This window comes from Apis laboriosa, unplaced genomic scaffold (assembly GCF_014066325.1).
Source record: "Apis laboriosa isolate Shangri-la unplaced genomic scaffold, ASM1406632v1 scaffold9_cov152, whole genome shotgun sequence".
Lineage (NCBI taxonomy): Eukaryota > Metazoa > Arthropoda > Insecta > Hymenoptera > Apidae > Apis > Apis laboriosa.
This window is the reverse complement of record NW_025224966.1, coordinates 2,316,706-2,335,459: the sequence shown is the minus strand read 5'-3', so window position 1 is coordinate 2,335,459 and position 18,754 is coordinate 2,316,706. Positions and strand designations below refer to the sequence as shown.

At 27.0% G+C, this 18,754-nt stretch overlaps 3 protein-coding genes and 1 pseudogene across 5 annotated transcripts; 2 read left to right on the top strand and 2 right to left on the bottom strand.

Moving 5' to 3' along the window:
* Positions 1-478: 478 nt before the first annotated feature.
* On the bottom strand, positions 479-7,967 carry LOC122720030 (annotated as a pseudogene).
* A 1,045-nt stretch (positions 7,968-9,012) lies between these two features.
* LOC122719851 (60S ribosomal protein L44) lies at positions 9,013-10,052 on the top strand. The gene is made up of 4 exons (XM_043946067.1): positions 9,013-9,024; positions 9,479-9,652; positions 9,739-9,855; positions 9,957-10,052. The coding sequence occupies exons 1-4, from the start codon at positions 9,013-9,015 to the stop codon at positions 9,975-9,977; spliced, it is 324 nt and encodes a 107-aa protein (XP_043802002.1). The 3' UTR covers positions 9,978-10,052.
* Positions 10,043-11,844, bottom strand: LOC122719883 (WASH complex subunit 3). Of its 2 annotated transcripts, none has more exons than XM_043946120.1 (5): positions 11,781-11,844; positions 11,064-11,220; positions 10,812-10,976; positions 10,458-10,720; positions 10,043-10,218 (listed from the first exon to the last, which is right to left on the bottom strand). In XM_043946120.1, exons 2-5 carry the CDS (start codon positions 11,112-11,114, stop codon positions 10,152-10,154), a joined length of 546 nt encoding a protein of 181 aa, XP_043802055.1. In that variant the 5' UTR covers positions 11,115-11,220; positions 11,781-11,844; the 3' UTR covers positions 10,043-10,151. The 2 variants fall into 2 exon arrangements, with proteins under 2 accessions (XP_043802055.1, XP_043802054.1); XM_043946119.1 differs by lacking the exon at positions 11,781-11,844 and adding an exon at positions 11,625-11,711.
* On the top strand, positions 11,401-18,350 carry LOC122719882 (transportin-3). 2 transcript variants are annotated; one of them, XR_006347688.1, is made up of 19 exons: positions 11,401-11,536; positions 11,688-11,922; positions 12,256-12,459; positions 12,540-12,697; positions 12,766-12,838; positions 12,923-13,054; positions 13,154-13,371; positions 13,461-13,752; positions 13,861-14,096; positions 14,193-14,332; positions 14,408-14,599; positions 14,669-14,907; positions 14,998-15,138; positions 15,199-15,410; positions 15,474-15,630; positions 15,703-15,870; positions 15,942-16,054; positions 16,139-16,317; positions 18,128-18,350. XR_006347688.1 is itself a non-coding variant. In XM_043946117.1 (18 exons), the coding sequence occupies exons 2-18, from the start codon at positions 11,806-11,808 to the stop codon at positions 16,197-16,199; spliced, it is 2,853 nt and encodes a 950-aa protein (XP_043802052.1). In that variant the 5' UTR covers positions 11,401-11,536; positions 11,688-11,805; the 3' UTR covers positions 16,200-17,440. The 2 variants fall into 2 exon arrangements, 1 of the variants encoding a protein (XP_043802052.1); XM_043946117.1 differs by lacking the exon at positions 18,128-18,350 and having other exon boundaries at positions 16,139-17,440.
* Positions 18,351-18,754: the final 404 nt, after the last annotated feature.

Genomic DNA, 18,754 nt, shown 5'->3' with positions numbered 1-18,754 from the left:
CATCATAGATTTTACACATATTTGTAATATTTTGTTATCAATTACAATTTACCTGGTATCTTTATCCGGTATTATTATCTTAAAATCACTATTAATTACAGAAATTATTTTATAAATAAACAATATCAGATACAAATAATATTATGCTTAAGTACATATTTTTACTTTATATACAGTTACATCTAAGAATACATTATAATTTTACATACAATTATACGTGTAAATAAACATAGATATTGAAATTCAGTAATATTTAATCTTGTGTATCACATATTACGTACATATTCTATTGTAAATTGCTATTTTATATTTACATAGTATAACTACATAATTCTTAATTTATATGTACATAGAAGGTACGTAAAAACAATCTTAGTCTAAATTATCTTCGAAAAAATAAGTTGTCGATTAATTGTCAAGTATTAAATAGGGAAAGACGCGTTCCTTCACAGATACGTGAAGAATAAAAAAACATCTGTTGTTTTCCAAAATGTATTTACTTAAAAATACAATGAAAGTTCAATTCTGATGGAATGGGCAGAAATATAGTCTGTGGTATCGGTTACTGTTATGTCGAAAGTGATGATGCGATGGTATCCTGTACAAAAGTAGTTTGAACAAGATTTATGAACACACAAACCAAATTCTTAGCCTAAGATTTTGTTTACGTTTAATCGTATGACATGTTTCATTACCAGATTCATTAAGATTCTTAAATTCTTTTTATGCTTACCTAACAAATGTAGGGATGTAACGGTATCTGGGCGCTCAGCCTGATTGATTGTAAGACCCGTTAGCACCAGTAAATAATTTTCAGAATCACGTCAAATACTGGAGCAGAGAAGAGTTCCGTGATCTCTGGCTCAAAGTACACAACGTAAGTCCATTTTCATATTTTTTGAACATGTTGCAAACGGGGCTTGTTATTGTATTAATAAAATTAAATGGACCTATGCTTACAGTGTATTATTGTATACTATGAACGCTAAAGTACTCATTTTTGCTCAGGCACCTGTACTTTAAGATAGTTCTTTGTCAACATGATCGTCAAGGTACTATCTTGAAGTCAACACGTGTAAATACAGCAGCAGATTGTGTATAAAATCGTAGAATAACAGAGTTCTGGAGGTGGTATGGTCTGTAAACAATACAATAAATTGCTGTATGACTTACGTATCATTATATACGGAGTATACTTAAATTTTGTTATTTCTTTCATTTAACCAATTGAATAAATTGGATTTATCGTACAAGTGTGTATACAGTCCATCCCATCTCCTTGGATTCAATGTAGCAGGATTCAGTCCACAAATAGCAGTTTTCTTTTTTATTTTAATACTGCTATTACTGTAATTTGTTTTCGGAAGTTAAACCCATTACTACTTACGAGAACGAATCATTTTCTCTGATCTAACTGCGTTTTATTTAACTATCTCATTCGAAAATATTTGTACATTAAAACGTGGGACATCGTCTCGCATTCAAATTATCGTTACCTTTATTTATTATGCAGCTATGGTACAATGGTATCGTAACCGCAATGTCTCTTCACCCGTTTCTTGTCTACCAGTCTCCCGAAATAAGTGATGGCATGGACCATTCCATTTGCAAAGATCCACTGACACTAACACAAAGAGCATATATATTTCAATTGTTGATAATCAGTGAAATGTGTAATTCATCAAAAATTATATATGATACCATTAATAAATTTGAAAATATGTCTTTAATAAGACACTGATCACTGTATGCAAGATACTGTCATATAAGAATACTGTTACCCGTTCTACGACAGTCAACGAATCATTGCTCGAGTAGTCCATGTCAATGAAATGTCAAAATAAAACCACAGTACATAAAATACAAATGAATTACGTTCAAATGAGTGCAATTGAATAGGGAGAGTTTTCTCATTAATTTTTTCAATCGTCGATAATTGTTGTATTATATTTTCAACGACTTTTGAAATGCGCTACGTAATTTCGTTTTGAAATCTTACGTAAATACAAAAAAGGATATATAATAAAAGGATATGAATAAATGGAATATTCATTTTAGAAAAATAAACAAATTATTTGTATCATTTATGTTTTATAAAATAAAAATTCTCTCCCTACTCTATATACTCGAAGCCTAAATTGTAACAACCTCTCCACAATACATTACGTTACATAATATTATCATTAATAATAAAATGTTTCTTATTCCATAACTTTATACATACTATGTATAATTATTATGCAATGTTAAGAACACACATGACTCATCCATACTACTTAGCGCGAGCGTTATATTAATCTTAATTTTTGTTCTCGGATCAAACAGGAGCACGAAGCAGAGATTTTATAGATCGTTAAAATCTTTTCTTTTTTTTTTTTTAATTTTTTTTTTTAATATACAAAGAATGTCGAGAGATGTCCAGTATTTATTATAGTATTTATTTATTATTTTTATTTCTTTACGCACCACTTGATCCATTTTATTTATTTTTTTTTTAACAACTCGCGCTCCTACAAAGTCGTTGCAAATACACATATAGGTCGAAAAAGAAATCAATCACGCGCACAAGGTGAGAGACATTCGTTGAACTACAAACGTAAATTTGATTTCAAATGTAAAAAAATCATCACCCACAAATGTTCATTTTACATTATTTAAATACAATAGAGCTTTTTATCTTAAATAAGTTTTCGTTATAAAACTGTCCCGCGAAGAAAGCCAAATGACAGCAAATACCAGTTAATAGATGGTTTGGATAAAACAATAAATTCGTCTTGAGAGTATATTTAATGTACCAAACGTACGAGTATGCACGAAGGACTTAGATATTAAATCGACACATTCAAATCCCACACGACGAATATATAGTTTTCATTCAAACTATCTAATAGCATTTGGTGATGGCTAGATGACCAGAATTGCGAAGAGCCAAGACAGTAGAATTGCGGCTGCCTCTAATTTGTGTCAGCCCACCACAACTCCGGTAAGGTGGTAATTTTTATTCGTAGGTCGGGAGGCAATAGGGTCTGGGCACGAGGTAATCAACATTGCTACCAACCACTCAATATGAGAGTAAGTGTTTGCTGAGAAAACTGCCGAAGATCGACGATGGTACCGTGTGCCTACCTCCTTTCTTACTTACATATTCTTTTCCCTGTTTTCATTATGCGTCTTCTTCTTCATCTTCTACTTCTCCTTCTACTTCACCTTCAGCATCATCTTCTTCTTCATCTATAAATAAGAGAATTTATATTTTTATTCAATAACTTAGTAATTATCAATATTGCTATATGAATTTATAAAATATTAACATTTTAACACTAAAAAATTCCATAACTCACCCTCTCCTTCTTCTAAATCTTCTTCACCTTCCGGTATGTCATCATCTTCGTCATCTTCTTCGCCATCGCCATCAACTTCTTCCTCCTCTTCAACTTCCTCTTCTATTTCTTCTTCTTCTACTTCTCCGTCGCCATTTTCTTCTTTCTTCTGTTTTTTTGTTTCATCATTTTTTTCCTAAAACGTAATAAATAAATTATATTTCACATTATTATTAGAATATTTATTTCAATTTTGTTTGCAATTATATAATTAAATATTCACTGAATATTTTTTTTAATTCAAATAATTAAAAAAAACATTAAAAATAAATGTTTTAATTTATCTTCATTTAAATATTTAAAAAATAAAGAAAAGAAAAAATGGACAAAAAAATTTTCTTCCCGCCAAGAAATATAAGGATATGAAAAGAAAAATGGATATTTTATTTAAACATGGCGAAACAAAAAGAAAAACAAAAATGAATTTTTTTATGAAAAAAAATCTTAAAAATCAAAATTATAAAAAGATAAGTAAAAATAAAAAATCAAAATATAAAAAATCTTGAAATTAAAATCGATATAAATATATTAAATATTATTTAGCATAAAGTTTGATAACATAATTAGTTTAAAAAAAATTGCGATATAAAAATATGTAATGAAAAAAAATTTAACTAAAATTATTTATGTAATAGTTTAATAATATATCTATATTTATATGTTTAATTCTTCATACATATTTAAAATAAAAGCCTATCGTAAACCTCAATCTTATCAAAACTATATTCATATAAAACTAGAGATATAAATAATTTAAAGGATGATATCAAATTTTATTTCAGATAAAAAACAATAATTATATGCTTCACACGATTCTTGAAATATCGATACCTTAACTCGTGTTCATACAGCTTTACTCGTGACCAGGGTAGATTGCCATAATGGCATACACGCGCTGTGTCTATCGGCGGTACGAGGAAAGCAGCATAGAAAACTTGCAGAACTGCATCATCCAATCAAAGGGACGAATGAACTAAGACTAGATGGTGGGAGAAACGTAGGGATTGGCAGACGACTACGATACATGTTTGTAGAAGGGGATGTGTTCGTGCTGCGTAAAGCACACGAAAGAGAAAGAGGGGAAAAGAGAAACACGAAGCAGCGTGTCCGGATATCATACATAGAACTTATAGACGCTACATATAAATAAAAAATATTTATATATATTTTTTATATTGTATCGTAAAGTAAATATATATAAAAATATATATATATTTAAATATAGAAATTCTACTAGATGATCATGAAAATTTTAACATAGTCGATACGAATTGTTTCAAGGTAATCATCTCATCATATGTATTATCAAATGCCTTTATCAAATGAAACGTAATATCTCATTTCATAAATACTTAAATACTTAGTATAATATACAAATATCAATATATATAAATTCTTTAATAGCAATCAATAATTAATATTTTTATAATACTGACTAAAAAATTATAAAATATATATATATAAAAGTTTAAAATAAACCATTAAATGATAAAAAAGAACTAGCTATTCATAAAAACATTATCTCGGATATTACGATGTTATGACTGAAATTTGAAACGCTTTCTTCGAATTCAAATCTGTTGACTACTACTATTATTATTATTATTATTACCATTGTTCTTATTACTTATATTCATGGCATTAGCGGGTAGTTTACAACGAACAACTGACAGTGACATACCGACAATGCCCATGAAATTTTGTTTGTTATCCTACAAACACGATTACCTATCAACTTATTACTAATCACGAGGTCTTTACAGATAACCTAACGTTCATAACCTATCATATAAACTTATTTCATTTCTCTCGCTTGTACGACTAAGTCATGAACAATCGTTATATAATTCTGTAACACGCATTAATTTGATCATATTGAATTACTAGAAGTATTTTGCTTGCCAATAAAAAACAAAATAAATGAACCAAAAGTAAATTTATTAAATCATTAAACCAAAATAAGATTATAAATGATTAATTAATTTCTAAAATAATAATTATTTTATTTTTATAATATTATTCTTATTAAATTTGAAGTTGAATTTAAATATTAAAAATATATATATAAATTAGTAAAATATAAAAAATAAAATATTGTGAAAAATATTATTATCCCAAAAATAATAAAATATCAAAACAAGAAATAATAAAATATTAATTTATTATTTAAATTAAATAAAAATTTATCGAAATTTAAACATTATTTGAAATTCCCGCCTTTTTCTTTACTTCCATATTCTTTATGATCTATATGCGCTTGCGTCATAAAATCTATGAAATTGAAGTAATATATGTTGCAATAATCATAAATACATTAATATATTAATCTTAAATGAAAATGAACTTCATATGTATATGAAACTAGCGAAGAATTAATAATTCTTAATTTAATTGAAACGAAATAAGAAAATGAATACTATTTTAAGATTTTATCTTTTTAATAAACGAACATTATAAAATACAATAGGGATAGGGATATTACAAGCATTTTAAAAGCATACAAATACGATCGTACTTTCCACGTGACATACTATTGCTGTTGCGCGAAGACGCTTCCACGACTTTCTATATAATATAGACTGAAAACGTGGATAACCGGCATTTTTGACCACGAATTTCACCTTGTAATTTCCATAGTAACAGACGTATAATGTATTATTAACTAAAAATAAGCAGCTCCTATCACAACGCCGAATGACGGTCCGATTTAAGATGAAAAATCGCAACGATGTTTTCTCGAAGGTTCGTAACACTACGCGGTATACTACGAAAGAACAGGGAGGCAGGAGAGACATGGGTATATAATACATGGCGTTACTGCTGGCTGCGCGCGTGGGGTTTTTGATGGAAAGAGAGAAGAGAGCACCAACAGAGTTGAAGGTAGAGGGGAAGAGAGACTGAGAATGAAAAGGAGAAAGAGGGATAGAGAGAGAAGCAAAGCGAGAAAGGAAGCCTTCAGCGCGGTGTTTATGCACGCAGATCGGTAAACAATTTCAGAGCAACACGTCGACCTGAAAGAGATATGTGTGTCTATCGATCGTCCGTCAGACACGATTAACCCTCTTACAACGAATTATCGATCAATTACGACAGAGAGAGAGAGAGAGAGAGAGAGAGAGAGAGAGAGAGAGAGAGAGAGACAAAAAGAGGAAAGGGAAGGAGAAGATAGGAGTAAGCGAGAAAGCACAACGAACGCGGGCTTGGTTTCGGGCGCCATAATGGAAACCCACAGCGGTAGTGGTGGCGGCAGCAACGGCGGTCGGAAAAATGCGCGGGATGCTCGCTTTTCCTATCTATAACACTGATATTCTAGATAAAAAAAATGGCGTCCATTTTGTAGAAAGAATGCCAAGTAATATAAACTATGCTTTCGACAAAATTTTCACAAAATTCTACAGAGTTATAGAACGCTTCGAGAATGCACAATACGAAAATGTATGAAATAAGCACATGGTTAGTAATTGAGATCCCGCCCGAATTTTGCATTCACAAAATAAAAACATAAGAATATTGAATCTGATTTTAATTAGATCGGTAATTATAAATGGTACTAACAATAAAGGTGATCAACTAAACCATCGTGCTCGTGGCAACCACGCAAAATACGATGGCGTCCCTTAGCTTGAATCGAGAAAACATCACAATTAGATAGTTTTTTATCGTTTAAAGAAAAAATATAGAAATAAATAAATTTCTTAATATTGTAAAAATATGAATTCTAATGAAAATGCCGGCCGGCATTCTATTCTTTTCCATGCCGTCAATCGGTTGAAACGACACTCAACTGCCCGCCCACCCGTCTGTCCTCGAGAATACGATATTGCAAATAGAATACAAATTCATTACTCTAAGATATAAAATACGAATCATTTTCATAAAATTCAAAAACACGAAAATCTAATTAAAAGAATATTCACGAACTTCCATCGACTTATATAAATATGATTTTGAAATCGTAGACAATGCTGTGATCAAGCAGCGTGGCGCGGAAGCATGGTGTAAGCCGGCGTGTACGTGCTTTCATGTGTACGTGTATGCCTACGTACAATCGTGAAAAAGGTCGAGAAAGTATTTTAAAAAATCAAATGGGAAAAGCAAGACAACTCACCTCGGCTGGCCTCTTCATTCCTTTGATCTCACATTTCGCGTCTCCGGAAGCTTTGTCGTTCTCAGTCACCTTCTCCACAGCGACCTCGTTGTTTTCTTTGCTACTCATGATGGATATGTGTGATGGACAAGATGCCTGCGTGTCTGCTTATAAACGATGAAAAAGGTAGAGCAATGTGTACACGTAACGATACTTCGTGCCCTCGCGCGGCGTCAGTTTCCGGCGAAATGCCCGAGAGAGCAGCGTCGTCAGGCGAAAACCCAAGGGGCAGAGGGAAAGAAAGAGGGGAAGGGAAGGTGAGACAGAGACCAACCAGTCAGGAGTGGAGAGCGTCGTGAACTGACGACTGTGGCGCGAATAGCGCAAAGCGGACTACTACCCGGTCTCAGCTCGCTCCTAGCACATCCAACCTGGCTTTGTTCAAAAATGAAGATGGCGCGGGTTTGAAACTCGATAAATGTCTGATTGGTTGAAATCATAATATCCTTTTCCGACGTGCCACTGCACCTAATTGGAAAAGTTATAACACTACATGATGTTTTATTATTTCTTATGAAAATTTTCCACGTAATCCATCCACCTGACGTATAAATAAAATTAGATCCTGCGGAGGACGAGGGGTTCGAGAGTTCGTGGCCTGAGTTTACCGTCTGGTTCGAGGCTATGTTGCTCAATTCAAATAAGTTTTATTGCTAAAGAACATTTATATCTTTTATATATTTTCTTTATAAAAAAAAATTAAAACATATAAGAAATACAATATAAATTTCATATAAAGAAAATAATTATTTTATACATACTTTAAAAATTATTAATTTAAAATAGATATTTCAAATAACATGCTTTAAAGATTATGGCGGGAATTATCCTATACATAAAAGAACTAAGCTTTTTGAATGACGCAGACGCACACCTGTCACTCAAAATTCAACGTCAAATATATTACTATTAGTTTATTAAATTTTTATCTATGAAAAATATTTTTTAAATATAACGAATATGAATGAACTTTTGTTTATTACATTAAATAAAAACAAATTATGATTATTATAAATTAACCTAATTATTTATACAATGAATTATTCGCTTCCGTAACCAAAGACAACGTAACAAAAGAAAAATGATTACATATTAATATTGTTTTTTTCTTTCATATATTAAGTATTATTTTTTAATTTTAATAGTTGTTTGAATGAATAGCAGAAATTTTTATTAAAATACAGAATGATTCATTAAAGCTTATAAATTGATTAAAAAACAACAGTAAAAGAAACATTATAACATATAATTGCTGTTATTGATTGAACGTCTTATATATTAAACCAATTTTGATGCCGAGTATTAATGGCGTGTATACAATTGAAATTTTATATTTAAACAAAGTAAAAATAGTTATATTCATTTTTATCATGATTTAATATGAAAAAAATTTTATAAAGCAATATTATATTAGGTATTTCATTAATATTTATATGTTTTAATAAAAAAAAAACATTAAATTTCTGATTTTTTTCTCATAGTCTAATGCGCGCATGCGTAAATATATATGTATATCAATTTCCGGTGTATATTCCAAGTATATTTCCTTTTCTTTCTAAACGTCCAACATGGTAGGTAAATCTTCAATTGAAAATATTCATAATTTATCCACAATTTTAATGATAATCTTATAATAATGTCATATATAAATCTAAATTTTATTACATATATTGTATTTGTAAAACAATAATATAAATATTTTATGATATTTATAGATAGAAACAAATGTTATAATAATAATAACATAACCTCTAAAATGACATTGTGTTAAAATATCTTTTAAAAATTAAAAACAAAATAAATTAATATTAATAAAAATTAATAAAAAAGAAATATAAATTATAAAAAATTATGTATATAAATCATAAAAGAATTTCGAATTTATCATTTTAATTCTTTTTTTTAAGAAAATAAAATTGCGTTATATCGTGAATATTCTTTATATTTTTAGGTAAATGTGCCGAAACAGAGGCGCACTTTCTGTAAAAAGTGTAAAGTACATAAACCACACAAAGTAACACAATATAAAAAAAGTAAAGAACGTCATGCATCCCAAGGTAGAAGACGTTATGATCGTAAACAACAAGGTTTTGGTGGGCAAACTAAACCCATTTTCAGAAAAAAAGTATATTTTTAAATATATAGTGACATTAATATTATCAGTATAATTATGATTTTATAATTTTTGATAATTTTGTATTATTTATTTAGGCAAAAACTACAAAAAAGATTGTATTAAGAATGGAATGTACAGAATGCAAATATAGAAAACAAATTCCTCTTAAAAGATGTAAACATTTTGAATTAGGAGGTGATAAAAAACGAAAGGTAAATAATATATTATATATAATTTTCTTTTTTTTGCAATATTTTATATAATTTATTTATTAATTTATAATAATAATAATAATAATAATGTTTCATTGCAGGGACAAATGATTCAGTTTTAAGATGAAATTATATATATAAACTTGCTAAATGTATTTAATAAAATATGAAATAAATCTTCTGAATATTTGTATTTATATTATTTTATTAATTAAGTTTTATAACGTAAAAATGTGTCACATGGTTTTTTTTAAGTATAATCAATTCAGTATATTAAATTTAATATAACTAAATATTTAATCTTCTTTATCCTTATCGTTTTCTGTAGATATCTGCTTAGAAATTACTTGTTGGGATTCATTGCTGATGTAAAAAATATTAATGTTAATGAATTATAGGCATAAAAGATAATATGTAATATGAATCAACAAAATTAGAAATATTTAATTATAAAACTATAAAATTATTATATAGTATTATCTATATAATATTTATTTTAATACAATACAATGATAATAATAAAATGATTAATTTTTATATTCTATTATAAGCTTGAATATTTTTTCGATTATGAAAATTTTAAAACATTTGATAAAACTTACTCTAAGATAGATGAGTTTAATCCTTCTTGTTCCATTTTTAATTTGACAGCTTCTTTTGGTACACCAAAATGTATCATTTTCAAATATTTTTCATAACGTGAATCTTTGTTTATTAATTGTTTTTTAGTTTGTATATCTTTAGAAACATCTTGTTTAATATCATCAGGTTCATTTATTTTAGATACATTTTCTTCTTTATTATCATTATTTTCTATAGTACTTTTAGTATTTTGATTTTGTTCCAAACCAGGGATTGATGATAACTATGAAAACATAATTAAATTATTAAATATTATCAATATTTTTTTTTTAAATAATTCATGTATATAATTACATAAATGAAATATTACATACCCAAGATTCTAAAATTTCTAATGAAGCTTCTATTCTTTGTAATTTATATTCAAATTGCAATAGTCTTTCTTCACATGATAATGTAAATTTATTAAGAAATGTTACAGTATGCACAATAAAGTGATTAATAAAAGAAATCGTTCTTTTCTGATTAATTGGTGGAACCTAATAATAAAAAAGTATTAAAAAAAATTGTCTATTATTATATATAAGTAATAGAAAAAAAAACAATAAAAACACCAATGTTTACACCTTTGTACAATCGATAGTTGGTTCGATTATTGGAATTTTGTAATCATTCATGGTATATTTCAAATGTTATTTCTTGTTTGTTGTCCAACTGTCAAACGTCAAACTTTTAAAGCATTGCTTCCATGGATCATGTAGGACTTACGAAAGTATGCATTCACTAAAAACAGAAATCCTTCAGCTGTAGTACATATACATCTTCTCTACAGATAACGTACAAACGGCGGGATATTTAAAGGTGTATTACGTTACAAACTATTTGAAAATTCCTAAGTTATAAATATCAAGTAAAAATAATTTAAATAGACCATGATCAAAATTCAGTCATAATTTTAATATGTGTTAGTACATTCCATTTTATAACTATATATATAAACAGTTGATATACAACTGTAGTTGAATTGTGATTGATAAACGTGTAATAGATAATATAATTTTAATTACAATATATAGGTTAATGATATAAACGGAATCACGTAAGAAAGAAGATTTTTTATTAATGATTATTTTTAAAACTGCATGTATTCGAAATTATTTGTTCAATTAAATTTTAATAAATATTACTATTTGCTGTAAGTCGATAAAGCAGAATATGCGCTGATAGTGTGAACAAGAAACTTTTTGTAGTTGTACAGGTTGGATTTGGAGATCGGATGTAACGCGGTATAAAACGCGAGTGATTTGTTGTCAGTAGGAATTAACTGTGTGTATGGATATTACCGGGAAAATAAATATTTTTTGAAGAATGGAGTCTCCGCCTGACCTGGAAACAGTTTACCAGGCTGTATATTCTTTATATAATAATTCAAATCCTTCGGGGCCAGGAAAAATATCTCAATGGTTGGACGAATTACAAAAATCAGTAAGTTATTTGTTAACGGTTTTTTATAATTATTATATATTTTTGAAATTTTATAAGCATTGTATCTTACAAATTTTTCTGTCATTGATGATATAGTTTTTAATAATTTTATGATATAAATGTATAAAATTCTAAATTAAAAAATATAGATATATCAAGTAATCTCTAACCTTATGTATAAAAGATTTTAATTTTATATTATATTGTTTTTATATTATTGTAATTTAAAAATAAAAAAAATATAAAAATAATATTTTTAAAAATAATATTTATAAAATATTTATATAAATTATATGTATAAATATATTAATATTTATAAAAATAATTTTTTAGGTATTTGCATGGAAAATAGCAGATGAAATGTTGCAACAAAAACGAGATTTTCAATCTTGTTATTTTGCTGCACAAACAATGCGTACCAAAATACAATTATGTTTCCAAGAATTACCTCCAGAAGCTCATATTTCTTTGAGAGATTCTTTAATGAATCACATATCACAAATTAATGAACATACCAACTCTGCTATTGTTACACAGGTTTATATATAATTTTTTTTATATTATTTATATATATATTTTTGTATATATGATTACAATAATACAAATTATTATTATAGTTGTGTTTAGCATTAGCAGATCTTGCATTACAAATGTGTACATGGGAAAAACCAGTTGTGGATTTAATTAATAGATTTGGCGGATCAACTGCTAGTTTATGGCCATTACTTGAAGTAATGACAGTATTACCAGAAGAAGTAAATTCAAGATCTCTTAGGTATTTAAATATACATATTTGCAAATATTTATAAAGAATTTTTTTTTAAATTGTATATAATTTTATAGATTAGGAGCTAATCGCAGGCAACATATATTGCTTGAACTTAATGCAAGTGCAGATACAGTGACAGAATTTTTGGTATGTAAATTGAAAATATATACTTTTATATATTTTATTTATATATATTAATATTTTATATTCATATTTTTATCATATATTTAGAAAATGTGTCTAAAAAATGGCGGAGAGAATGTACAAATCCGTGTTACAATTCTTAGATGTTTTACAAGTTGGATTGCTGTACATGCTATACCTCTTGTACCTACAAGTGATGTTATTGTATATACTCTTCAGGTATATATTTTCTCGTCAATATTGATATCTAATAATTTTAGATAAATTTCTGATGACTTTAAATAAACTTTAAATAAAGTATTATATATCATTGTTTAGATACTTGGAAATCATATGACTGGATCTCAATTACATGAAGCAGCTGCAGATTGTATATGTGTAATTCTGCAAATTTTGGAAGAAGATAGTAATAGTAATCAGGATAATAATAGCGAATCTAATATACAACTACAACAGTTACAATTATTTCTTTTTACTAGTGTAATGACCTTAGAACAACCATATCATTTATCTGTTGCACATGAAGATATGGACAAGTAAACTTTATTTCTTCTATGTAATTAAAAAAATAATACAACTTTTAATTATTTAAAATATGTACTTAGTCATTATATAAATTGTTTAGGTCGATAAACTATTGTCGAATTTTTACGGAATTAGCTGAAACCTTCTTGGAAACCATAGTAAATGGTTGTACAGGAGGAAAACAACATTATGCTATTAAAATTCTTGATCTTGTCTTAGTATGTGTTGGACATCATGATTATGAAGTAGCACAAATAACTTTCAATTTGTGGTATCGTTTATCTGAAATTCTCTATCAAAAAAATAGCGATGATCTTAATGCAGTATTTCGACCTCATATTGAAAGATTAATTGGAGCACTATGTAGGCATTGCCAAATGGAACCAGATCATGTTAGTATTTTCAATATTTAAATGAAATGATTTAAATATTTTTTTCTAAAGATGTTTTATAATTATTATAATTTATATATTATAATTAAATATAATTTTTTTTAACAGTTAGGTCTAGTAGAAGAGGGAGCTGGTGGAGAAGAATTTGCAGATTTTAGAAATCGTGTTTCAGATTTAATAAAGGATGTTGTATTTGTAGTTGGAAGTAGTCATTGTTTTCGACAAATGTTTTCATCTTTGACAGGTGGTCCAGGACCACAAGGTCAGCCTAATCATGTACCTACATGGGATTCAACTGAAGCAGCTCTGTTTGTAATGCAAGCAGTGGCAAAAAATATTTTACCGTAATTTTCTGATATAATAAAGATTTTTATATATTATTTTTAATTATAATAATATTTTTATTATGATTCAACAAACATAATAATATTTGTATACAGAAAAGAAAATGACGTAGTGCCGAAAGTAGTAGAGGCCATTTTAAATTTACCAGAAAATACTCATATAGCTGTTCGTCATACAAGTATTTTATTATTGGGAGAACTTTGTGAATGGATAGACAATCATCGTCAATCTCTAGGTAATCTCTAGGTTTGAAAATAATTATGCTTTAATATATTTATTTATTATAAATAATTTAAAATTAAATTTGTAGAACCTGTTTTGAATTTTCTTTTGACGTGCTTAAATCAAAAAGGTTTAGGAAGTGCAGCTTGTGGTGCATTGTTAAGTATATGTACTGCTTGCCCATCACATATGGCTTCACATTTTCCAGGATTATTACAAATAGCACGTTCCCTTGATAATTTTGCTATCAGTAATGATGCTGCTATTGGTTTGCTTAAAGGTAAGATAATATAAGTGCTAACAAATAAAAATTTTAAAACAATATAGTATATCTATTATTTTAAAATAGGAGTAGCAATAATTATGTCAAGCTTACCACGTGAAAAACTTACACAAGCTATGAAAGAATTATGTTGGTTTCAAGCAAGACCATTGTGTGAGATTATGGAACGTAGAATCCCCATCGAAGTAGGAACTAAGACTGATCCTGTGATATGGCTAGACAGATTAGCTGCTATATTTAGACATACTGATCCTCCAATTGAAGATAGTTTTGAACCTCATCCTTGTCAAAGTGCTGTTACTGAAGTACGTCTTATGATTTAATAATAATAATATTATTTGAATATTATAATAATTCATGACATATACATTTTTTTATATTGATATTGTATATAGATGTGGCCCATATTATCAAATGTATGCACAACATATCAACATGATGCAAAATTAATGGAAAGATGTTGTCGTTGTCTAAGATTTGCTGTTCGTTGCGTAAGAAAACATTCCGCCCATCTTCTTGAACCGCTTGTAAAACAGGTATTTATTATATATAAATTTTAGATTATAGAATTATATTATTATTTCGTAAATTTTCAGATTGTGCAATTATACGCAGCTCATCAACATAGTTGTTTTTTATATCTTGGTTCAATATTAGTTGATGAATACGCTACAGATTCAGAATGTGTCTCTGGTTTATTAAAAATGTTAGAGGCATTTATTGGACCTACTTTTAATATTCTTCAACAACAAGATGGATTAAAAAACCATCCTGATACTGTAGATGATCTTTTCAGATTATGTGCTAGGTATATATTTTTATTAACAAAATAATCTTGTTCTAAATATTAAAATTATATTTTTAATAATAGGTTTCTTCAAAGAGCTCCAATACCTTTTCTATGCTCTGTTGTCATAGAAAGCATAATTGACTGTGCCTTAATGGCCTGTAGCTTAGACCATAGAGACGCAAATGTATCAGTAATGAAATTTTTTTATGATTTGTTACACTGTGGTCGAAATTATGAGGTAATTTAAAAGAAAACTTGATTTTTTATACTTTGATATTAATAAATTTTTATTACTGTTTTTATTGTCAAGAATCGAACGGATTATACAATACGACGGGAATTAGTACAACGCGTATTAAAAGAAAAAGGACAGACATTAGTCATAAGGTTACTTCATGCATCTGTATTCTCACTATCGTCCTACATGTTATCTGATGTGGCAGATGTTTTTGTTGAACTTTCTTTAACTAATAGACAAGTAAAATATAATAATTTTTTATTTATTAATTATTACATTCTTTTATAATTAAAATATTATTAATTATTTAGCTATTATCTAAATGGTTAGAAGAAGCCATTAAAACCATGCCATCACAAAATGCAGGTGGTTCTCCTACAGCACAACCTGAACAATTGTTTGAATTTCACAATACGGTTACAAGGTACATTAAATATGTAATGTTTTACCTATTTTATATTCGAACAATTGATAAAAGAAATTTTTACATGAATTTATTAAATTTTAGGGCAGAAACAGCAAAATCTATAAATCATGCTTTACGCAACTTTGCACGTTTGTATCGTTGATGCATTTTAAAATTTTAAGATCAAAAATATCAAAATTATAAACAGCAAAGATCTTCTAGGATCCTTCATATAATTATTATATTTGAAGGTATTAAAGAAAAAAGATTACTGTGAAATGGTAAGTCTATGCTGTATAAATATATTAGCAAAAGTTTTAAATATTTTGTATTTGTTTATTATCTACACATTCCTTTACAAAGTATGTAAAACGGATTACATAAGCCGTTATAAGATCATCTTATAAGATATAATTTTACATACAAACTTTGTGTTCTATAAATTTTTTTAATAATAACTAATATATACATTTTTGCCATATAAAAAACTAAATATAGAACTTTATACACTATTTGCTTTTCAATTATTTATGTTATTATTAGTATAGTTAGATTGTATTTGTTCCATGTAATTTTTGAATATATAATGAAGAATATCTGGATTACCTATTAGGTATGTATCTAGTCAATTATTTCAAATAACATTATGCATACTTTGTAGATGAAGTGTAGATAGTAAACATTAAAAAATCAGAGTGATTATATATTTTTGTGCTTTCCATCTTATTTACACGGACAATTTTACAATGGAATATTATTAAATTATATAACAAAGTATTGAATATGTGGTATTCGATTTATCATTAAAATGCATTAGGTTGTACAATATTATCTTAAAGTTACGTTTTTAATGCTTTAAATTTATTAAGTATCACTTTCAATAACAATTTTTTTTGTTATTTTATATGGTTATAATAATATGGAGAGCAAACAACAGACTTTGCAAACAGATTTTTGATAAACATTTCTAAATGAAATGTAAAAAAATTATTTGTGCATACATATTACATGAAATGAAAAATATGTATGAATTTTCCGTGATAGGATTTATTGACACTTCTGTATCTTTTTCACATGTTTCGCAAAATATATAATTTTATATACATGTAGAACATATTTAATGAAGTGTGTTATATGATAATAATGTTTGGAGACAAATGTGTCCAGCATTCTCATTGTATGAACAGACATTTGAAAGTAAAGTGTTCAATAGTTTTAAATATGTCAATATTTTCATCAATTTGTGTCTCAAAATACAAATCTAATCGTATATTCTGAACCAAAGTAAAGATGCAAAAATACAAATTTATATACATACAATGAAAATACAAAAAAAAAGTTGTATGCTCATTTTACACAATTAACTTGTACAAATATATTACGCAATTGATTTCTTATAAATTGTTAATGTACAGACGAAGTATTAATGAATATAAACATTCATATTAATAAGAAAAATAATTATAATGTAAGATAAAAATAATTAAACTATAAGAATATTTTAATGATTAACATTATTTTTAACATTTACATTATCATTTCATTTTATAATAAATATTTCTTATATATATATTAAACAAGATATTTTTTTTAATATATCTATGTTTATTTATTTATTCTTTTAATATACAAATATATGATAATTAAAATGACAACAAGAAGGTTTTATTATTATAATAATAATAATAAAACATATTAAAATACAGATTACATATTAGAATACAGATATATTTAAGAAATTAAATTTAAACTTTTTAACTAATCTTTTTAATATCAAATGAAATTTAATGAAGGATATAATATGGAGAATATAATACCATTTTGGATTAACAAATTATTAATATTATTTAAATGACTGTTGCAACTTTTATATAAATAATGCGGCAATATTAATTTTATATATATTATTGAGACCATTGAAAAACATTATAATAATCAATTAATATTAAAGAATTAAGAAATTTGATTTTTTTAATATCTTGCTCAGTTGATAAATTAATTATTAATTTTCATGCTATTAGAAACTTATTTGAATGCATATTTTATGTGAGAAACAGGAATTCGATAATTCTAATGATACTTATGATTCAGATTCGGATGCCACGTCTTCTCAAAGCATTGCTAGCAATCTCAGGATCTGAGTCACTAAGCAGTTGTGTTATGAGTCACAACAGTCGAACCTTATTAAAGACTAAAGGAATGCTGTTGCAATATACCCGAATAAGCCAGCTAGCTGATAAATTTTTTTCATTTGTATTAAATTAAATTTTTAATTAAATTTTTATTAAATTTTATTTTAATTTTCATTTCTGATTAATTTTAATTTTTAAAGTCAAAAATAATTTTAAAAATTATTAAAAATATAATAATTATCATTGCATTTTATCACATCATTGCATTTCATAAATTTAGAAAAATAATTTTTAATAAGATATTTCTTTCCATAAACTGTCTTTCGATAAATTGATATTATTATACATATCAAACATTCAATGATTACTACATTTTTAAGTACAGTATAGAAATTTACACCGCGTTTTATTATAAATTATGATGAACAATAAATATCAGCATTTATATTTATCATCTATCAATAGAAAGGCTTTAACTTGCCTAACTATTGACTAATAAATATTTCTATATGCATATTGAAGCGCATTGTTAACCAATATCGTATTTCATATTATCGCGCTATCATTTATGACTTTCTTCAATATG